The sequence below is a fragment of the Canis lupus genome, chromosome 1, assembly GCF_003254725.2.
Source record: "Canis lupus dingo isolate Sandy chromosome 1, ASM325472v2, whole genome shotgun sequence".
NCBI lineage: Eukaryota > Metazoa > Chordata > Mammalia > Carnivora > Canidae > Canis > Canis lupus.
Genome location: NC_064243.1, coordinates 76,160,657 through 76,184,792, shown reverse-complemented (window position 1 = coordinate 76,184,792; position 24,136 = coordinate 76,160,657). Strand labels below are relative to the sequence as shown.

The window sequence follows — 24,136 nt, the reverse complement described above, 5'->3', positions numbered from 1 at the left end:
TTTTATTAATTTAAATTTCAGTTAATTAACACACAGTGTAATATTAGTTTCAGGAGGAGGTTCCATTTTCTATCCCAGTATATTTTCTACACAGCAGTATACTGTCAAGCATTGCTCACGGACTTTCTTTTCTTTTTTAATTTTTAATTTAAATTCAATTTAGTTAACATATAATGTGTTATTTGGTTCAGGGGTAGAATTTACATACCTTCCTTAATGCCCATCACCCAGTTTCCCCATTCCCCACTCAACTCCTCTCTAGCGACCCTCAGTTTCTCTCCTAGAGTTAAGCTTACCATTTGCTTCCCTCTGTTTTCATTTTATTTTATTTTCCCTTCCTTTCCCCTATGTTCATTTGTTTTGTTTCTTAAATTCTACATATGAGTGAGATCATATGTGCATTTGTCTTTCTCTGACTGATTCATTTCACTTTGTTCTTAAATGTGCAAACCCACTATTTGCTTATCTCTAAAATGTTTAGCATATAGCTTCTATTACATCATAAACTTCAAAGTGGTGGGCTACAATACTAAAGGCACATTTCATGGTCATGTCTTTCTGGTGCACACACACACACCCTCACACATGTACATACAACTACACGTCATTAGAAAAGCAGTCACTGACCTCCTTCTGGGTGCCAATCACATAAAATGTCTTCCCTTCAAACTTCAATTTGCAGACATCTGGCCTAAGAAAAGAAAATCTCTTTGGGTGAGGAGAAAAAAAAAAAAAAAAAAAGTGGCAGCTATCCAAGGTACCTTCGTTTCCCCTAGGAATCTGGCTGACTCGCAGATACCAAGCTGGCTGCAATGAAACAAGATATTATCTTATTATCAGTGAAGGCCTAATGAGCAGTGAATAGCCCCCAAATGAATTATACAGCAATTTCCTTCCTAAGAGAGGATCCAGAGGCAGCTCAGAATTACTTCTTCCATTTTTTACAGTCAAGCAGCATCTTTCTTCCAAGGAACTCTGGAGATTTTGTGAACATTAACGACCAAAACAATATTAATTGACCAGCCCACTTTGCGAGGTAGGAAGAATGTGATTATTTCAGGTTCGGTAATGAAACGATATGGATTCACAGTATCAGTCTCCCTCACCCTTTCACATTCATCTTCAAGGAACACACACACAAATTTTCATTTCTGCTCTCCCTGCTTGTGGTAGAGTAAGTTTTTTTGTTTTTTGTTTTGTTTTGTTTTTGGTTTTGGTTTTGTTTTTTTATGATAGTCGCACAGAGAGAGAGAGAGAGGCAGAGACACAGGCAGAGGGAGAAGCAGGCTCCATGCACCAGGAGCCCGACGTGGGACTCAATCCCGGGTCTCCAGGACCGCGCCCTGGGCCAAAGGCAGGCGCTAAACCGCTGCGCCACCCAGGGATCCCTAGAATAAGTTTTATTAAATATTGAGATGCTCAGAATTGTGAGGACAGCTTGACACATTGTAGCCAAAAGAGTGACTTTAGGTTTTATCTTAAGGAGCTGCTCAGTTAAAATCTGCCTGAAATAGGGAACCTAGGTCACCTCCTTGGTGAGAAGATTTGTGTAAAGAGAGAGACAATTCTATTTTTATTCCTTTGATCTAACTTCTAGAAGAGGGATTTCTGCTCCTGTGTTTTTCCTGAGGGAAAAAGAACAGTGTGGCCACATTAAGCTGCTTGAACTTCGGAGAGGATTTGCAAGAGTGACAAAGCTCAGTGGATGTTAAAAAACAAAAACAAAACAAAACCAGGATTAACGTGGGAATAAAATTTGTTTTGGTAACATATCCATGGCTGTTCCAGAGGCTAGAAGGATATGGGGATGACAGCAACCCACCAGGAACACCAAGATGCAGAATCCAGGAACAAATGGTCTGGGTATTGTCCGTCTCAACTCTTTAGTGGACCCAAGAAGAAATAGAAGCCCAAGGGAGAGAGACATGCAATTAATCTGCACTTGAGACATGTCAGGCTCTCCCCTAATTACTTCAAAACTCAAGCAATTCATAAACCTGAGGATCTAACCCTCAAGTCTTCTGTGGTCCTGGGTAGGATGGGAAAAGTCCCCAGATTATCCATGCTTCCCAAAGTCAACAGGAATCCCTAGGGAGATTACTCTGGAATGACCTGAAGAGTGATGAATACCCTTTTTTCCAAGGTGCAGGAAAACAGAGAAGAAAACTGTTCACCCCATCATGCCACACGTATACGAGATATCAGAATTCACGAATCCCACCGCTCACAACACAGTTGCATTTTCTTCTCCCCCAACCACTTTCTTCCCTGTAAAACAGACAGATGTAAGTGATTCCCATCTTATGAATAAGTACACAGAGGCTCAGAAAAGCTAGGTGATTAAGAGTTTTGAGAGTGCTCATTGTGGAGAAAGAGAACAAGTGGGTGCAGAGAGGAGCACAAAGTATGAACTGAACAAAAGAGAGGTTAAGGAAGAGATTGATGAAATCGGGGACCTCAGAAAAAAGAGGGCTGGTCATAAAGAAGAGCAGAATGTATAAGAGTGGAGTGGGTATTAGCTGACTGATGCTAGCCCAGCAGAGAAGATTTGAAAGGGAGCTGGGAGGTACCAAGAGGACAGTGCACAAGTGGGGGTGTTGATAAAGGGGTGCTGGAAGAAACCCTCAAGCTAACAGAACCACTAAACAGACGTTTAGGTAAGTGCAAGAGCATTTCCAATCCAGGACTGAAGGTGGATGCCCACTGGCCCATCAGGAAGAACTTCAGGCCACAGGAGGGGCCCACCACCCAGTTAGACGTGACAGGAGTGACAGACTGTCAGGGGCCATCGGGGAGGAAACTGAATCAAGCTGAAGGTATGAACAAGACTGAGCCTTTACCATATCACACGTATGTTCAGCCTTCTCATTCTTTGCCTAAACCGTTCCGCTCCTTGATTGGACAGTGGGCCCTGCTGGTCACCTACCCTGCTCCATCCTCCCACTTCTGTACTGACATGACTCAGACTTTTTTCTTCCTCAAAGTGACATGTTCATGGGGATCACACTCTTCTCAACAGCAAGAAGTGGGTCTTGATTTGACCAACCCAATCATGGAGTTCCCACTCTTCTCAGAGGGATTGGTTTAAGTGGGTGCATGTGACCCAATCCTGCCCTATTAGATATACGAGAAGTCTCCTACAAGGCTTCTGTAAAACAAGTCCTCCTTGTTTTAATAGGAGACACACACACAAGCAGATCCTCTCCTCTAGTCTCCAGGTGGTGCTGTATGATGATGGGATGCACAGAGTTACTTGCATGGCCACCATATGAGCATAGGCCTGGGGACAAAAACCACTACCCTGAGATGACAGAGAAGAAAAGGGAGACCTAGGGCCTTCATGGTGTTGTCAGGGAGTTAAGTTAAAGGATCATGGAAATGCCCGACCTCTGGAACTTCTGCTGTGTGAAATAATCAGTCTTCTTATCTGTAAGCCAATGTGAACAGATGTGTTTTCTGAGCCAAAAGCATCTTCACTGATATACTGGGTAACACAGGATGAGTCTGCAACAAGGACTCAACAGAAGAAAATGGAGAGAAGGGACCGGAAGAGGGTCCTGAGTTATTCAAGGGAAATTGCACTTTACCCTGCCCTGCCCTACCCCATGGTCACCCCTTTGGCCAGAACAGTAGCTGCTGGTGAAGAAACACTCAACACCCCTTTAAAGACACAGCTCCTGAGCCCAAGACACACATCTCTGGGTCTTCTAAGGTCTAGGGCAACCTAGATCAGCTTTTATTTATAAGTGAATAATCCTTTTATAATGAAGTTCCACAGCAAAGAAATGAATAATAGTCATTCTGCTGGACATTTCCAAACCAAACCAAAAAAAAAAAAAAAAAATCAAAGGCTGGGAAAGAAAAGCAAGATTGAGGAAAATGGTAAGCTAGTTTCCCAAAGAAGTCCTTACCATTTTATCAAATGGATTCTCTTATTTCCCTGGAATACCACAAAGCCTGCTGCAGTGAATCCTAAAAACGTTGTTGTGCCTGTTGAATCCTGAAAAAAGAGAAACAAAAACATTTGGATTAAGAAATATAAAATAAGTGATAAATTGTATTCTCATTCATCTTCTCCCTAGGTTAATTTCAGGTTAATTCCATTGATCATGGCAATAAACTAAGCTTCTGAAATGGAACTTCCATGAACAGCACTTCAAAAATCTGGGGAAGGTCTGGAAACATGTATCTTTTTCCTTGGAGGAACAGACCTTCTACCTCTCCAGGAACATCCTGGGAAAATACAGATTAGTTCCGAACCACTATGTCTATTTCCAAATGTGTCCTGGGGCCACCGGAGTTCTTGGATCTGCCCTATAGTTTGGGCAAACCATGCTTGCTCATCATTAGCCCTAAAACCAAAGATGCTATGATACCAAAGCCCTTAGCATCTAATTTAATTTGATTAAATTCCACACAAGATTTCTGGCCATTCTAATGTAAAGATATGTCCAGAAATTCCTACTCTGTTTCCAGCCTCAACCAGAAAAACTAAGCATAGATCAGTAAAAGCAAAGGAATGACAGCAACAAAGATCAAGTCTATCTCCAAGTAATAAATAAAACAAACAGGGTCAAAATTGCAGAAAACATTTAATTCACTAAGTGGAACGAACTGACTTATATTACTAGGAAGAGGATTCTGGCAAATATGCTAAAATCATTGTGCCAATAAAAATTAAAATGCCAAAGTGAACAAGTACCACCCGCTCTCTGCCTCGGCTGCACGTTGGAATCATCTGGAGAGCCTGGTCTGTTCCCCCCCGATCCTGATGTCACTGGGTGGCAGAAGTGTACGAAACTCCCCAGGTTCTTCCAATCAGCAGCCTGAATGAAGAGCCGGAGATCTAGTACTTCACCAAATACTATTAGCTGATCCCATATGGGTAAAGAAATTTGCCAGCAGGACTCAAGAACTTATCTTTAAGAGCCCGGCTGAGAGAAATGCTTAGTTTAGGATTCTGCTTAGCATCTGGTTGATGTGTGCTTAGTTTAGGGTACAGAATGGAGAAAACAATTTTCATAAAACATTTCTGGAAAATGTGTGCATCAACTTGGGGGCTTGTTTAAAAAGCATATTACCCAGATGTACCCCCAGTGACTCTGATTTAGTGACTCTGATACATGCTTGAGAGAAATACTGTCAAATAATATGAGCAAAGGAAACAAGAAAAAAATATTCCTAATGTCAAAATATAATTTTAAGCCTTTTTTTTTTTGCTTCTACTTTCCCAATTTTTAAGATTGCCCTCTTGCTGACAATGGTCTTAAAAGTAAATCTGTTGGGATCCTATAACTTCTTAGAGGTAGAATCATCTACTTGATGGATGAATGAATGAATCATGTATGTTAATTTAGGAAAATGAGGCTACTATAAAGCAATTAGCAAGCAATTGGAAGGCTTGCAATGGAGAAAATCAACCATCAGGCCATAGGACTGCAGTCTGCTGTCACCCCTTCCAGTTAGGGACAACGGATCAGCCTGTAGAAATATCCTGCACACTAACTCTCTTGTGAGCAAAACAATCATTACAGGTCAGCCTGCTATGAGGGACACTCACCTTGCATGGGTGGGGGTCCACCCCATAGGTTTCCAAAGTGTGAGCTTTTAGGAGTAAGTTAAATTCAGCAACTGGTGGGCTCTGGCCTCTAGAACCACACAAGAAAAGTTTAGGGTGTTAATACAGAAGATAACAGAAACCTAGAGTCCCTTTGTTCAATAAAATGGGATATTCTAAACTAAAAAAAAAAAAATCCCTACATAAATAATAATCAGTAAGACCAATCACCATTCCTCCTCATAAGGAGCTCTTCTCTAAGGAATCTGAGCTCGTGTTCCCTGGCTAATTGCTCCATAATAAAACCACATGTACTCTGAGGACTCCAGTGACCCATACAGTTAATCAAGGTGATCAAGTTACCAATAAGTAAGCCTTGCAAATTCAATCTTAATATGAAATAGAACTCAGCATCTGTTCTTTCCAACTCACTTAAAAAGATTATCCAGGGTAAAGAGCATTCCCTCTTGCTCAGGGTACAATATGGGCAGTCCTGGTATGCTACCAGCAAGCCTGAACAAAGCCATCGTGCCGGAAGAACTGTCAACCATTCCAATGGAAAGCCCTGGATTTTGAAAGGAAATCTCACCCACTAATCTTAGCTGTGCCCTCCAGGGTGGCAAACAAGGTCCTGGCCTCAGTGAGGGGGAGGGGGTTGCAGTAGAGATGACTGTGAAGCCTTCTGGGGCTAACTTCCAAAGCAGGATCTTACAGCATTTTAAAGACTCCACTTTGACTAAATCCCATATGTACCTTAGAGAATCCAAACCATTCTCCAAGGATAAATAGGTCACCCTAACAAGTGAGAAGAGTTTGCCAAAGAAAACAACAGGAATTTGTTTTCATTTCCAAAATGTAAAATTACGTTGTAGTACTGAATCTACTTCCACCCAAGCTTCTCCCCATAGATGGATTCCCTTCCTCTACCCCTCAAGAGTCAACATGCCTCTAAATCCTTTTGAGATCTTCTCTTTACCTCCAGCAACTGAAATTTCATTATGATAGTGAGGAGTGTCTTTATTTACTTATTATGATCAACACTGTGGGGACACTTTTAATCCAATAATTTGTATCTTTTCCCTGGTTGCTTGATTCTTCTCTTCCCAACCTCCATCCTCACCCCCAACCATCCTTTCTTTTCCTCTCCTCTCCTTTGGGAGGCCTAAGTAAATGGTTCTTGAAACCCTGTCCTCCATGCCTTATAACCTTTGTTTCATTCTCTAAATTTTTTGGTACTACATTCTGAATGATTTTTTAATTCGAACATCCAGCTTGCTAATTTATTTTTCAGCTGGGTGCATCCTGCCTTTCTTCCCATTTACGAGTTTTTTTTTTAATACCAATTAAATATTTCACTCCAAATATATCATCTATTTGGCTCTTGAAATAGCTGCCTGTTCCTATTTTATGCAATAAATTCCTCATATTCCTCTGAGGAAATCCCACTTTCTTTCCTTTAAAGTCCAATCCCGTTTGCTCTGTTAATGCTACTTTCTCGGTGAGGGTCCTTTGGTTTGGAACAACAGTCAGACTCTCGCATTCACGGAGTTGATGTTTCCTTGTCTGGTGATTCATGGATGGATATTTCTATATCTTTTTTTTAATATATTTTTAAAAATTAAGATTTATTTATTTATTCATGATAGATGTAGAGAGAGAAAGAGAGAGGCAGAGGCACAGGAGGAGAGAGAAGCAGGCTCCATGCCTGGAGCCTGACATGGGACTCGAACCCGGGACTCCAGGATCACACCCTGGGCCAAAGGCAGGCGCCAAACCGCTGAGCCACCCAGGGATCCCCGATATTTCTATATCTGATGTTATCTGTCTAATGCAGTGGCCTCCAGAGGTTTGTAGGGAACTGGTGGATGGCAGGGGCATGCCATCTGGGAAAAGTATATGTGATAACTTGATTTTAAACTGCAAGTTGTAGTTCCTTCCGGATGTTGCCCACACATGGGGTACCCTCCAGCTCAAGACTGCTGTTGCCCACAAGGAACCAGAGAAAGAGGTCAGAGCTGCCCAACTGTGCCAAATGCAGTTGCCCACTCACCATGGTGGCCACCCTGTGTATGTTTCCTGACGCACCCAGAACCACTCCTACCCTACATGTGTTTAACCTGGATTTGCTCCATCTGTTTCCCATCTTCCAGAGACACTGTTGGAATTCTGATCCAAAAATTGTATTCTCTCCTGGATCTGCTTTCTAGGACTTTTTCCATTATCTATAGGGCCTTGGAGAAGGAAGAAGAGGTAGCCATATGTGTTAGTTTTTTCTTTTAAAAGAAGAGATAATTTTTTTAATTTATTTTTTATTGGTGTTCAATTTACTAACATACAGAATAACCCCCAGTGCCCGTCACCCATTCAATCCATCCTTGATGGAACATATTTCTGAAGGATTAACTCAAACACCTGCTTTAAGAAAATAAAGTCTTTCTAAAGCTTTTTAGGCTTTCCTCTTTAGCCTTAGTGTTCTACAGTTTCACTGTAATATATATAAAGGCAGCATCTTTATTTATTCATCCTGACCAGCATTGTATGGATCCTTTCAATACAATTCCTATCTTTCTTTGATTCTTTTTTCAAGTCATAGTCACTGTTACTATTTCTCTTCTTGATACCATAACAATAGGTTCAAAAAAGTTACAACTATATATTTTTTAAAGATTTTATTTATTTATTCATGAGAGACACAGAAAGAGGCAGAGACATAGGCCAAGGGGGGAGAAGCAGGTTCCTTGCAGGACCCCAGGATTGCGACCTGAGCCAAAGGCAGATGCTCAACCACTGAGCCACCCAGGTGCCCCAGTCACCAACTCTATTGATGAAAAAGGGAAATGGGATTTTTGAAAGTTTTCTCAATACATACTATGATTTCTCCATAGCTCTCTTAAGTTCTAGGAGTAATATTTTACCTTTCACTGAAAAATCAATTATTAATATTAAATCCAAATATTGGTTGCTACTTCTCTCCCTGCCATATCCTCACCGCGTGATGAGGGACAAAGCACAGAGCGGAGCTGTCCAGCATGTTACTAACCAGCACCCCCACTCTGATGGCCCTCAATGCACAATCTCAGCCTAATGACCCCAGACAAAGGCCAAAAGGAACCAGGACTGGAGCCAACGGAGCCTAAGCCGTTAGTTCTGCTCCAGGATAATCCTCCTGCTTGACATGAAAGGACTCCACTCTATCCTACACTAATAAGAACTCCTCCACTCCAAGGAGCTGGCCATTTTCCCTGGTGGTTAAATTATCAGCATCTTTGTATAAGCCACACATTGTTTATTCTTAAATCCAAGCTCGGTTTTAAAGCTCACCTTTCTTTTGTATTCAGTCTGGGAACAAGTTAATCATGAAAGGTTGTAATTTGGAAGTTTGTTTTGGAAAGTAAGTTCTGTTTGCCTAGGTGGTCTGACTACTTTCCTGTCCTTTGTAAATCCAAAAGGCATCCAATTTCTAACTGAAAACAGTCAACCACAGATGGCAGCAGGTGCAGTGCTACACAGCTTCAGAGGATATGCCATTAAACTCAAAGACCTCTGGTTCATTGGGACATCTCATTCAGGGTGTGAAACGGTGAGCCCCAGTACAAGGAAAGATTTCAGTAACATGTACAACTAAAAAAAGGGACTTCTATGTAGAATTTTTTTTAACTCCTATAAATCAATAAACAATAAAATTAAATATATATATATATATATATATATATATATATATAACTCAGAAGAAAAATCAGCACAAGACTTAAATAGGCACTTCATAAGATATCCAAATAGCCTACAACTACATGAAAATGTGTTTAACCTCTTTATGATCAGGAAAATACTCATTAAAACTATGAGAAATAGGGAAGCCTGGGTAGCTCAGTGGTTAAGTGTCTGCCTTTGGCTCAGGGCATGATCCTGGAGTCCTGGGATCAAGTCCCACATTGGGCTCCCTGCATGGAGCCTGCTTCTCCCTCTACCTGTGTCTCTGCCTCTCTCTGTGTGTCTCTCATGAATAAATAAATAAAATCTTAAAAAAAAACTATGAGAAATAATTTATACATCCATCTAAATAGCTAAAATTTAAAACATAGTACCAAGCACTCATGAGATTTGCAGCAAGAGCAATTCTTATAGTGCTAGTAGAGCAGTAATTTGGTAGAACTATCTGCGAAGCTGGCATTATCTATAAAAATTCAACGTGTTTACTCCATAATACAACAGTTCTATTAATAGTTCCATATGCAACAGAAACTTGTGTTGCACCAAGAAATATATAGAATTTTCATAGTAGTGCCATTTGTAGTAGCAAAAAATAGGAAACTCAAATACCTACCAACAGGAGAATGGATATACAATGGAATGCCATACAACCACTAAATTAAATGAATTAAAGCTACACATAAGAAGGGTGACTATCACAAAAATAAAATTGAACAAAAGAGGCCAGATATAAATGAATACACAAGGAATTAATTCAGTTTATACGACTTTCCAAAATGAGCGAAACACAACTAAAGTGTTAAAAGTCAAAGATGTGATCACCTTTGGGGAGGAGGGACAGGTAAATACAGAGAAGGGGCAGAAGAGAAGTTTCTGGGGTGTTACCAATTCTCTCTGACTTGGGTGGTAGTTACTTACATGCTTGCTTTGTAATCATTGATCATGCTTTATATTTATGCTTTGCACACTCTTCTAAGTCTGTTATATTTCAATTTTTAAGAACTTAACAGAAAAGAAAAAAGGTTATAAAGCACTGGGAACCCTCATGTATTTCTGGTGTGAATGTAAGCTGGAGTAACCCCATTAGCAAACAAGCCATCATTTCCTAGAAAAGCTAACACTGTATAAACTCTATGGCCCTCTAAATTCCACACTTAGGTTCATACCTAGGCTAGGAATTCCTTCACATACTCCCATGAGAGTTATTGAAGAAGCTATACTAACTTTGTCATAGTAAAATCCAGAAATAACCCAAATGCCCATCAAAAGAATTGATACATAAAATGTGACCTGTTCGCATCATAGAATCTTAGATACACAGAAGCGCAAATGAAGACCTATGGCTATATGCATACATACTGAATGGGAACCTCAAACACAATGCTGATGGGCAGAAGTGAGATGCAAGAATAGAATATGATACCATTTATACGAAAGTCAAAAACATGCAAAAACAAAGCAATGCATTACTTAGTGATAATATGAAGTATGCTTAACAACAGCAAAATAAGAGATTGAAAAACCTCAAATACAGAATAGTGCAGAGAAGGGAAGAAGGTGATCTGGGAGGAGCACAAGGGTGATTTCAGAGCATCTGATGATGTTCTAATTCATAAGCAGAGTCAGGGGGTCATGGGTGTTTTTTAGGCTATTCTTTAAATTATACACATATTGTATACTCATATATATTTGCAATGATACAAGAGGAACAATTCCTGTCTTTTTAATAAAAGAATTATTGAACAGAATACTGTAGAGTCCAAAAGCACTGCTGAACTAAAGAGAATTGGTCAGGAACCATAACAGATATGCATGCAGCTACTTTTTACTAAACTCTACTGTTCTGAGCAATATAGAATCATTTATGTTGTCAAGCAATATATGTATTCCGTCACTTAGTATTCATAAAGGAGGAATTGTCATCTTCCTTTTGTAGATGAGGATTCTGACACTCAGAAAGGAAAAGTAATTTGCTCAAAGTTACTCAGCTAGTAAATGCAGAAGAGAGGTTCAAATCTAAGTCTGCCTGGTTCCAAAGCACGTCTCAGTGCCTGAACCACCATCACGACCAACGTGATATGGTCAAGAACCATCTGCCTGCCTTCCTACATGCCATGGCAGAGCATATCAAAATAACACGGTTTCTATCAGTTCTTATAGAGAGCTTTTCTCAAATTCTAAACATCGGTGTTTAGATTGGTGATGAGGCAATCCACTCCAGGTACCTGATATTCAGACCTGATGGGAGAGCAGGAAGGTCTCAATTTTAAATGAGGTCAAAGACTCCCAGATTAAAGCCCACAGGTGAATCCTGACCATCACCAGGTTTTGTACAGCCCTTGAGCTAAGAGTGGTTTTTCCATTTTTAAATGGTTTAAGACAATCAAACGAAGAATAATAGTATGTCATGACCCATGGAAATTATATGACATTCAAATTTCAGTTCCAACAGATTCTCTTTAATTTTTTTAATTTAAATTCAGTTAGCCAACATAAAATACATACTTAGTTTCAGATGTACTGGGCAATGATTTATTAACTGCATATAACACCCAGAGCTCATAACATCACATGCCCTACTTAATTCCCATCATCAAATTACTCCATCCCCCCACCCACCTCCCCTCTAGCAACTCTCAGTTTGTTTCATATAGTTAAGTCTTTCATGGTTTTTATCCCTCTCTGATGACTTCCCATTCAGTTTCCCCTCCCCTCCCCATGATTCTTTGCACTGTTTCTTATATTTCACATATAAATGAAACCAGATGATAAATATATTTATCTCACTGACTTTTTTGCTCAGCATAACACCCTCCAGTTCCATCCACATTGATGTAAATGTTAAGTATTTGTCCTTTCTGATGGCTGAGTAATATTATTCTAACAGGTGGGTGTGGCTGTGTTCCAATAAGAACACATCTGTGTACTGTCTATGGATGTGGTCATGCTCCAATGGCAAGAGTGAATAATTGCAACAGAAATCCTATGTTCTACAGAGCCTAAAGAATTTATTAAATGGTCTAATATAGAAAAAGTTTGCTGAGCCCTGAGCTAGGAACTGCACACAGGAATGGAGAACTGCTAAAGCTATAGCTCCTTGATTCCATAAAATGAAGATAAAATTAGTACCTATCTTGAAGATTTGGTATATAGAGTAAGCAGCTGACAGATGAAAAACCATTAAACTAGTGCCTGGCACAGACAGTGGTCTCTCCTCACCCTCAGAACAGCATTTGTTCCCCCTCCTAGCCCTGCACATGACTGAAATCAGAATTATGACATTGGGGGAAATGTCAGGAAGCATGTCAAGACAGTCACAGCAAAGCAAGGACCCCTCTTTAAAATAAAAGTCCTCAAATTATCCATTGCTTTGGGTTTGACTGCAGCTCTCCAACAGCTAAGCACTGAAAAGATTTTATATAAGAAATCACATTCAGAGAAAAACTAACTGCAAATGTTCAAGCCCGGAAAAGCATTCAAAACCAGTGGAAGAGGGAAACCTGGGTGACTCAGTGGTAGAACGTCTGTCTTTGGCTCAGGACATGATCCGGAGTCCCGGAATCAAGTCCCACATCGGGCTCCCTGCATGGAGCCTGGCCTGTGTCTCTGCCTCTGTGTGTGTGTCTCTCTCATGAATAAATAAATAAAATCTTAAAAAAAAAATGGAAGAAAGGTAGAGACCCCACTGGCACTAGAAACTGAGTCTCCCTGAATCACCGAGTAAGAAACCATTTAATGATCATGTTTTCAGGAAGACACTAAGACCAATCAAACAAAATTCTTTTTGTCTCCTCAATCTCCCATTGGATAGTTCTTTCTGGTAAAGACACTGTTTAGTAATGGAAAATAATGATTTTCTATCCTTTAAATCTTGCATCAGGAGCTGTTCAACTATGAATAGTGTCTCTAATGAGGCATTTAGATGTAAAAATCAATGATCATTTGAATTCTTTAAGAGCTAACAATTCTCCAAAAATATGCTTTTCTAATAAAGTAGGTGAGGTCGAGTAGTTACATATTTAGGCATGTATTTCCCTTCTGCCTACCTGGTACTCTTTTTGCCAAAAGGAGCACTTTCTTATTGACCCTCCTTTAGCATACCATCACATAGACTACAAAAATATATAGCACCCTAAGAATGTGTGTATATTATTAGTATACATTAATTGTGCACATTATTAGGGTACATTAATTAAATAAGGTGTGTGTCTTGCCCTATACGAATTGGATTGCTGGGAGCACAGTTGGCAGGAAAGGGTGGATTTGGCTCCACCTTATCCATTTGGGTCTTTGTGTTGTAGAGTTAAACAGGGCTTCAGCAGGGCTTGGGATCATAGCCCATTAGACTCTGGAGAGTTCTCTACTCTTTACAGCCTTGTTGTCAACTTTTTGAGCTTCAAGGAGTCTCCTTTGCTCAGTCCCATCACGGGCTCTCAGCACTTCAGAAGGATCTCCTTGTGGCCCTTTCCCTGCTGTTGGCAAGAGCTACCCTGCCCTGGATGAAGGCCTGGAGTGCCTTGGAAGAATTTCACTCTGCTCTCCAGCCATGTCTGACTTCTTCCATCTTTGCTTGGTGAAGGCCTAGAGCCAAATGGTGGTGGGAAAGTATAACTCACTCTGCAGCTGGCATCTTTGCAATCTCAATGAGCTAAGTCATCCCATCCATGGCCATCAAAAGCTTGCTAAAGACTTGACTAGTTCCCCTTGACCCACCTATGGCATCCTCCTCCTCCTCCTCCTCCTCCCACACCATCAGAAGTGAAAGCAAGTGTATGTCTCCAGTGTCCTAGGAAAGACACTCTGAATTTTACTTTAGGTTTCTTTGCCTTCAGATGTGTTTTAAAACTATGATTCTGTAATCTACGTGGCTTGTTGTGTTATATTGGTATTGGGGGAAATGGATGTCTCATGCTTCTCTACATCCTAACTAGAGGAGTCTCCAGTCTGTCGTGTCTAATTGTTTAAAGAGGAACGTGGTCTCTTAAAAACTCCTTGGACCTTTAGGAACCATCTTTATGAGAACATTAGATAGAACACTACTAATCTGGGTAACTCCCATACTATGAGGGAGACAGTGGTAATGCCCTGTGGCCAGGCAAGGACAAGACTTCCAGGAGAGCAGTCAGTTAGAAAGATATCAGAACACTGTACAGGAAAACATGGGTTTCAGGTCAAAGTCTATTGCCTTCAAATTGTGAGGCCTTGGATAAATTAATTTCTCAGACATCTGTCTCCTTATTGGTACAAGAAGGTGGTCTCAAACTCAATACCAATGGAGGCAGAAGGTGAACTGGCCAAGCAGGGATGGTGGCAATTTAGAGAGCAAATGGGTCTCTTACAGAGCACTGCTGCTTAGCTCTAGCTGAGTGTTATCATGTGGGGCAAGGCCTAGTGTTACCAAATCTCCCAGGTGCAAGTAAAGCTGGAACGTTTTGGCAACTGATTCCATTTTTAAAGACTTAATTTGGCCCCTTCAGTAAATGGTGTTAGAAAAATTGGACAGCCACATGCAGAAGAATGAAATTAGACCACTTCCTTACACCATACACAAAAATAAACTCAAAATGGATTAAAGACCTAAATGTGAGACAGGAATCCATCAAAATCCTAGAGGAGAACATGGGCAGCAACCTCTTTGACCTCAGCTGCAGCAACCTCTTGCTAAACATATCACCAAAGACATGGGAAACAAAAGCAAAAAATGAGCCACTGGGACTTCATCAAGATAAAAAGCTATTGCACAGCAAAGGAAACAGTCGACAAAACTAAAAGGCAACCTATGGAATGGGAGAAGATATTTGCAAATGTCTTATTAGATAAAAGGCTAGTATTCAAAATCTATAAAGACTTTCTCAAACACAATACCCCCCCAAAAAAAATCCACATAAGAGATGGGCATAAGACATGAACAGACATTTCTCCAAAGAAGATATACAAATGGCCAACAAACTGAAAAAATGCTCAGCATCACTCAGCATCTGGGAAATACAAATCAAAACCACAATGAGATAACTTGGGAAATGACAGATGTTGGCAAGGATGTGAAGAAAGGGGAACCCTCTTGGTGGGAATGCAAACTGGTGCAGCCACTCTGGAAAACAGTATGGAGGTTTCTCAAAAAGTTAAACATAGAGCTACCCTATGACCCAGCAATTGAACTACTAGGTATTTATCCAAAGTATACAAACATAGTGATTCAAAGGGACACATGCACTTCAATTTTTATAGCAGCAATGTTCACAATAGGCAAAATATGGAATAATGGAATAAGCCTGGATATCCATTGACAGATGAATGGATAAAGAAGATGTGGTGTGTGTGTGTGTGTGTGTGTGTGTGTGTGTGTGTGTGTGTATATTTATAATAGAATATTACTCAGCCACCAAAAGAATGAAATCTTGCCATTTGCAATGATGTGGGTGGAACTAGAGGGTATTATGTTAAGTGAGATAAGTCAGAGAAAGACAAATACCATATGATTTCACTCATATGTGTAATTTAAGAACAGATGAACATAGGAGAAGGGAAGGAAAAATAAAGTAAGATGAAAATTGAGAGAGAGGCAAACCATAAGAGATGCTGAACTCTAGAAAACATACTGAGGGTTGCTGGAGGGGAGGCAGGTGGGGGAAAGGGATAATCAGGTGATGGGCATTAAGGAGGGCACTTGATGTAATGAGCACTGGGTGTTTTAGGCAATTGATGAATCACTAAATTCTACCTCTGAAACTAAAAAACAAAAACAAATACTAAAAACTAAAAAACAAAAAAACAAACAAAAAAACCCCACATTATTTGGCCCAAGAAACATACATCTGGGTCAGAGTGTAACACAACAACTGTCATTTTATAACCCCTATTTTGGACTCCAAGAGTTCCTCAAGTATAATAATTGGGGGTCAAGTTTTTTACTTTTGGCTGGTGACCTCTGGATATTCAAAGGCTTTGGGTGATAGTTGTAGCTGTGTATGACAAATAAAAATTAGGAAGCAAATTAATTGTATTTTTTTTAGATAAGTATAGATGAGGAAGAGGATCCCAGTGTTGTGGTAAAGCAGTTGAAGATTAGTGGGCTAGGTCATCCAACATTTGCATAGTTCCTGACACAGAGTTGCCTTTTAATAAATATTGTTGTATGAACAGATGAATGAATGGATGTATGGATGAATCGTGAATGGGTGCATGGATAGATGGATAGGTCTATGCATGAATGTATGGATGCATGGATGAGTCATGAATGGGTGCATGGATAAATGGACAGGTAGATGCATGGATGAATCATGGATGGGTATATGGATGGACAGAGGGATGGATACACTGTTATAAGCTCATCTAAAGTTCAAAAAAGTCTTTGACTATGCATACTTTACATGTCACATGTCAGAGGGGATCAAAGAGTATATTATTATGTCATCGCTGATTCAAGCTGTCAATACTATTCCTCTCTCTTTCTTAAGCCATGTTGCACTTCAGTGACACCACTCTTTCTCCTTTCAAGTCACCATAACCAGATTTTACCTGTGTAGAAATGTTGGTAACTTGGGTGCACACATGATTTGCCCCTGGCCCAACCCTCCCCAGAAACATCCCTGACTCCAGGCCACATAATACAAGGATTCAGTTTTTATAGGAGGAGCATGTGATACTAATAATTCCCTCTTCCAATTCCTATGCCAAATAACAACAGAGAATGGAAATGAATTTGATAACCCACCAGAGAGAGAGAGAGAGAGAGAGAGAAATTCAGGGTTTTAAAGTAAGAGACTTGAAAAAAATAAAAAAAAATAAAATAAAATAAAATAAAATAAAGTAAGAGACTTGAGAAGGGAAAGGCCAAAGGAAGGGGAGGAGTAGAGAGGATGGAAAGCGTATCTCAAAAAAGATTAGAAGTTTTAAAGTAACCTGATCTTTCCCATTTTCCTTTAACACAATATATGCTCTTCCCAAAACCCACACACAAACACCTCCTAGGGGGGCTCCTGTGATCTCTTCATCAGAAGCACAGGTAGAGGGTATTTATCAATGCAGGTCACTTATCCCTAGAATACTAGACATTTTTGAAAGTGTAAAGCCTTGCCAGGATGCACATGATTTACACAGAATGTGAATTTTGAAAAATAAAAAGAGATAATGACTTTGTCTGAAATCCACTCAGTATCATTATTGCTTCTAGCACAAGCCTCACTGCATCAGATCTTTATCATGGTAGCTAATTGGATGATTTTTCTGCTTTTTAAGGACATGAATATACTTCATCAAAACAACTTCACTCCCAAGTGAGATTTATGAATATTTGAAAGCTGATGACCTGTGCCTGAAGCTAATCCAAATGTCTTTGCGTCTAATGAGAAATCTGATAAACTGGTATGGAGAGAACTAGCTGAGTAGAAACTCTAGGAAAAGCTCCAGAGAAGCCTCTCAGGGTTCTTGATAGTGAAATCAATCATATTCTTGATCTTCAACCCTCCCTGTGCACCCTCAGGACTAATGGGATGGGTTTTCCCTTCTAACCCACATACATGGCCGTGATCAAAGCTGTGTGGAGAAGAGCAACCAAGACCCTCAAAAGGAAGAGAACTGTCACATCCCTGGGGATGGTGGGGTCAGCTTCTTCCAGCCACCAGAGGGCTCTGGAAGGAGGGTTAACCTATTTCTAAGCAGTCCCAATGCTAGAACCTCATCCCTGTGTACCAAACTGAAATGAAATCTGTAAATTTTAAGATTCTTTTTTATACGTAGTTTTAAAAACAAATACAGCTCTTTTGACTTAAAATTATCTACAGAGACAGGCAGTGAAGCAGAAATTAATTCCAGACCTGCTCTGCCATGTGTTTAAGAGTCCACAAGCTAGAACCCCCAGGTAAAATCTGGCCCACCATCTGTTTTGTCAACCAAGTTTCATTGAATCATAGCCCACTAACTTAGGTGTGGTTTTTGTCTTCTTTTGCTCTACAAAGGCATAGCCACGTGACTGCAATATTTTATATATATATATATATATATATACACATACATATATATACATATATATATATACTCTGATCTAGAAGAATCATTCAGCCACAGTGAGTTCTAGCATTAACATCTATTCAATAATGTGAATCATACATCCCCAGATCTTCTAGTTTACAGGATATTAGGAGGCCCAACGATGCCTCTATAGAATTTTTCTGAATAAAGCACTGTTCACCGCATGCTTATTAGAATGACCAAAATCAAGAACACTGATAATACCAAATGCTGGTGAAGATGTATGGGAACAACAGAAACTCTCATTCATTGCTGGTGGGAATGCAGCTGCTTTGGAAGACAGTTTGAGGACTTCTTTCAAAACTAAACATACTCTCGCCATACAATCCAGCAGCCATGCCCCTTGATATTTACCAAAGGAGTTGAAAATGTATGTCCACACAAAAGGCCTGCACATGAGTGTTTATAAAAGCCTTATTCATAATTGCCAAAGCTTAGAAGCATCCAAGATGTCCTTCACTAGGTCAGTGGAAAAATTGTGAAACATACAGACAATCAAATATTATTCAGCAAGAAATGAGCTATGGATGGAAACACATGGAGGGACTTTAAATGCAGGTTGCTAAGTAAAAGAAGAGAATCTGAAAAGGCTGCATACTGTAGGATTCTAACAATATGATACTCTAGAAATGGCAAAACTGGGGGGACAGTTAAAAGATCAGTGTTTGCCAGTGGCTGGGGTTGGGGAGGAGAAGGAGATGAACAGCAGAGCACAGAGGATTTTTAGGGCAGTGAAAACATTTTGCATGATACTATACATGTCATCATACTATTGTCCACAGAATGCACAACCTCCAGAGTGAGCCCTAAGGCAAATTATGGATTTAAGTGATAATGATGTGTCAGGGTAGGTTAATCAATTGCAACAAATGCATCACTCTGGTGGAGATGTTGATAACAGGAGAGGCTATGCAGGGAGAATAAGGGAAATCTCTGTACCTTCCATTCAATTTTGCTGTGAATCTAAAAAATAAAGTTTTTTAATAAAAAAAGTTTAAAGAAGCCTATTAGCTAATGAGATTACAAAGCCCATTAAGAGCTGTTTGCTAGCTATTTCCAGTTTGTACTTTCCTTGCCATTAGGTAGGAACATGTGACTAGTTATGGCCACAATCGTTAAGCGGAAGTGATGTGTATCACATCCAAGCTGAAGCAAGACTTTCCAGAACTCTCTTTTCCCTCTGGCTCAACAACTGGCAAATTCAAACCTCTGAGTGCCCTGAGTGACAGTGGTGAGCAGAGACTCCCAGCTGACATCTGGTAGACACATAGCAAGACAAACGATAAGCCTTGCTTGTTCTAAACACTGAGCTTTCAGGATTGTTTCCCAAGCAAAATCTAGTTTATCATGTCTAATACAGAGATGATCAATAACTATACTATTACATTTGCAAAACTGTCACTTCTCCCTACCCTATCCTCCTGTTCAGATGGCACATTTAAGAAAGCAAGGTTGGCCCAATCATACATTTCAATCTTCATTCACAAATCTCTTAATGCTGAAGGAATCTAAGTTGATGGAAATTCTAACTACACTTTTGGTCTTTTATTTTCAAGCACCCCAAAATTCCAAGGAGTCTCTCTTTCTTCCTCCTAAAGAAATCTTTCATTCATGGCTGTCTATCACATCACCTTGGTCCCATCTTCAAGCAATTCGTAGCCTCCTAGACAGAGAGGTTCTTTTCCTCCCTGGTTACTTTTCTCCCAAGAATCACAGCTTTTTCCCCTTCCTTAGAAAGTACAGAAAGAGAACAATTACAATCAAGGAAAAAGGCAGAAGAAGGTTGGGAACCCCCACAGGTAAGTATGCTAATCTCACTGTAAATCATCATCACCATTATCATTTGTATGTTGCCTGCCATCTCTTGTTTTCCTTCTCCACTGGTTCAGAAACCAGGCAGGAAGCAGGAGGTTAACTTTGGGGGCCCCTCAAAGCCCAAGATAGGCCAGCTGAATCCTCTCAGGAAGTTTCTGTAATAGTTCAATGATCATACATTATCCCTTTGTTGTGTGGGAGGGTCATGGGTGAGGACCTTGGAGAGTAAGATGGTAACATCTTGGTACAACCTCATATGGTTCTCTTCCACCTACAACTCCTTTCTGACACTGTTGGTTTTGCAAAGCAATCCAACCAAAGGTCCAGTTCTCCACACTAGAATTTCTCTGTGCGTCTCTCATGCACAAATAAATAAAATCTTCAAAAAAAAAAAGTTTAAAAAGTCTCTCTCCCTCTGCACTGTCAACTTGTTCTGCTCTTATTTTCCCTTCCAAACCTATAATCTCTCTCTCTACTGCACGATGCCAAAGAAAATGCACAACTACTTGAGAATGAGCAAAAATTCACTGGAAAATACCCTCTGTATCTCTCCATGCAATGTCCATAATTTCTGGCTATTTTGTTCTTCAATATACAACTCTAATTTCTTCACAAGGGCTTTCTGGATGTTACAAATGCCTAGTGCTTCAGAATGCAGCTTCGATCAAGCCATGGCATTTACTTCCAAGATCTATAAACCATGGCTGATTGATGACCCCTTCTCTTCTCCTGGTGTATGATGTTCAGGGTTATCAACAAAGGCAGGTGCTGGCACGAGGTCCAATCTACAGCTTTCTGATTATAAAAAGCAATCTAGAATCTTCTCTGATTCATTCATTTACTCATGAAATTCAGTGGGCCATTGTCTTGATATAATATTACTTAAAACTTTCTTCTTTCAATTCTCTACTCCTATTCTCTACTCCATGGCATCTCTTGTTTGGAGAGCAGAAGTAACTAATTGGTCCTCCTGCCCACAGTCTCCACCCTGTGGCACCACTGCCATGTGACTGCTATGAAACACCAACATGACTACTTGGTTGCCTTATGATTGCTCAGCAGAATGAATAAGAGCATGGATGTTGTTGTCAAGTAAGAGCAAGGTTCAACTCCTGACTTTGTTGCTAACAGGGTGAGTCCTTTATCCACTGCACATTGCACCTTCTTCACCTTGAAATGGGAGCAACAATAGCACCTTCCTTTTAGAGTTTAGGAGGACTGAGTGGACATACGTAAGAATCTTTGCACAGTGTTTTGGCATCCAGTAATGCTTGATAAATGTTTACTAATGTCATATGTTTTGAACATTTAAGGTCCTGCAATTTCTGGTCACAGTAGACCTTATGATTCCTATCTCTCACCAATCCACACAGTGGGTATGACTCCCCTCCCCAGAGGTCCCCTCCCCTGTGCTGCCCAGACACTGCTTGTCCACAAACTCCTCAACTAGAATATTGGAGCTTTATTTTTACCTCTACTAATTCTCATCCCCCAAATGTAAAAAAGAGTAGTCAATGTTCTATATTTTCAATAAAGCTTTTCATTAGGAGACAATACCCTAAAATTACCCATAGGGATGGCATGTTGCTTTCTGAAATCAGTACAATTTTTGATGTTTAGTCATCTTTATTTGTTAAGAACAAAGGTCATCTTTCCAGAGCTGGAATATGCTGCTGCCTTTACTGCCCACATATATACTATGCTCAGATTCACCAGAAGGGGGAGTGCCTGCGTAAAGTAGGGAATTCGAGCACTGTCTCAAGGGGACAGTTTCTTGTTCCAGAATTCATAATCTGGTGACACTATTTTTCTTTTCTATAATTACCAGAGGTCCCGAAGATGAAGGCATCTGAGTTCCTCCAGGTCTTCATCCATGCTTGTCCTAACATAGCCCATGTTTATTATTACCAAAGTGAATTTTTCCATGATTTGCATAGCTCTAAATTTTAGTTACACACTAGAGTACTAGTTACCTGATTCCAAGTTGTCAGTGACTCCTACCCATGCTCCATTTCATACCTGGTAGCCTATGCAGAGCAGGAGCATCACAAGCATGAAGAGCACAGACTCTGGAGCCAGGCTGCCTGGATTCAAATCCTGGCTCTGCCACTTGCTAGTCTGGGTAAGATGCTTAATCTCTCTGTGCCTCAGCTCCCCTATCTGTAAAATGGAAACAACCATGGCACCTATCTCCTAGATATTGTGAAGATTAAATGAGTCACTATGTATAAGTACTTAGAATGGTGCCTGGTACAGAGTGAATACTGTATGCAGTTTTGCTGATTCTACCATTATTACTATGTAGTTAGTCACAATCATCCTGGAGCACCACAGACAAGAAAGAAAGCAGACACTGAATCTGTCATCTTGAAAGCAGCTCAACGATTTCACCCTACTTGGAGTCAAAGCTTCCAGCAATGCCATAGGAGAGGAAGAGGCAATGCAAAATTCAAAATAGAAATGATTACTTATTTACCCTAGATTTCACTCACTGAAACTCAGGGTGTTAAAACCCATAGGAAAATATATGGTTCTAATAACTGGATGGTTCATAGACAGCCACCTAGGGGACCTCACACTATGGAGATTGTTACTGGTGGAAGATCTTGACAGTGCCCAGAAAGATTGCTCTGCCACCTGGAACAGTCCTCATACATTACCAACATTCTTACTTCACAACATGATTTCCACATTCCCTGCAGTAAGAATACCTTCTTCCAAATGTCTACCCCTATTACCTGAGTTCATTTTTATGGATTTCCACTATTTTTCTTTCCAGCTTCTGTGACTGCTTAGGGAAAATCTCAAACTCATTGATGTAATTCTCAGGATGCTCATCAGGATCGTAATCACCGAGCTCAGCTGTAACGAGTAAAAAATAAGAGAGAAAGATTAAGAACAAGAATAGGGTACTTGTGGAATGGTTTCTGCCACCCAAATGAAGAGCTGGCAATAGCTCACCCAACAAAATGGATTTTTATCCATGGGAGGACCACACCCTGAGTGTCTAGAAGCCTATATTCTAGCTCAGATTTAGCCATGAGCTTGGGCACTTGTCAACTTCTTTGAGTCTCATTTTCTTCATCTACATAACAAGGAAATTTAGTTGTTTTTCGATGAGGCACTATTGGCACTTAGAAAGCCAAACAATTCTTTATCTTTTCAGATATTTCAAAGCATGATAGTACATTCATCACCCTACCCATCAGGTATTAAGTGTTAGTAGTACACACAGTCATTATGACCAACACAGATGCCCCCCAGTATTTCCAAATGCTCCCTAGGATATTAGTTGGAAATCACTGGATGTCCCTCAAGGTTCCTTTATAGCTAATTTTCTGAGTCTGGGAATTCTATGATTCATACAAGTATAGGTGCATCCCATAAAAAAAAATTCACAACATGAAGGCAACCAAGAAGACTGCACTTAAAAATAAATGGAATCTTTCTCCAATTAAAAGTGTAAATCTAAGCATGGGAAGTATACCAGATGAAGATTATTCTGGATTCTAACACAGAGCACCTCCAGGGGGTCTTTAATGGCACAAAAAAAAAAAAAATGCTGGCACATCTCTGAGCTCCCAGAAGGTCTAGGAGAGGATGGACCTAGAAAGTACATCAGTCATAGCTTGGAGCAGCAAAGGTGATGTTCTGGCAGTGGGGATACTTTTTAGTGATTGCACAAGCCTGCTAGGGAAAATGTACCAAAAGGAGCAAGTGTCTCAGGCAGAAATGGCCCGGGAAAGAAGATTAAAAGATGGTAGGAAAATTGTATTAGAAGAACTTGATCACCAACATGACTTTGTAGTAGATAAGAATCAATATGCCTTAAGCACATCTGCAAAATCACATCCAACTCTGTAATTTGTACCTACTGTCCTTTCATTGTTGAATCATCTAATGACTACAAAAGGACAAAACTGGGAGGAAAGCAAAGCTCTTTAAAGCTTCCTAATAGAATTCAAATTACAGAGTTCTTAAAACTCCCTAAAGTATATATCCTACATGAGGAAGGACTTTAAA

The 24,136-nt window shown here is 40.1% G+C and overlaps 1 protein-coding gene across 3 annotated transcripts in view; it reads right to left on the bottom strand.

Annotated features, from left to right (window-relative positions):
• FRMD3 (FERM domain containing 3) overlaps positions 1 to 24,136 on the bottom strand; it is a 294,321-nt gene that overhangs the window by 75,597 nt on the left and 194,588 nt on the right. For all 3 annotated transcript variants that reach the window (XM_025423226.3, XM_025423225.3, XM_049116366.1), the window contains 4 exons: positions 22,852 to 22,975; positions 5,561 to 5,648; positions 3,912 to 4,000; positions 628 to 691 (listed from right to left, as the gene is read on the bottom strand). In XM_025423226.3, the coding sequence (XP_025279011.1) occupies positions 628 to 691; positions 3,912 to 4,000; positions 5,561 to 5,648; positions 22,852 to 22,975 (365 nt within the window). The remainder of the gene's footprint in view (positions 1 to 627; positions 692 to 3,911; positions 4,001 to 5,560; positions 5,649 to 22,851; positions 22,976 to 24,136) is intronic.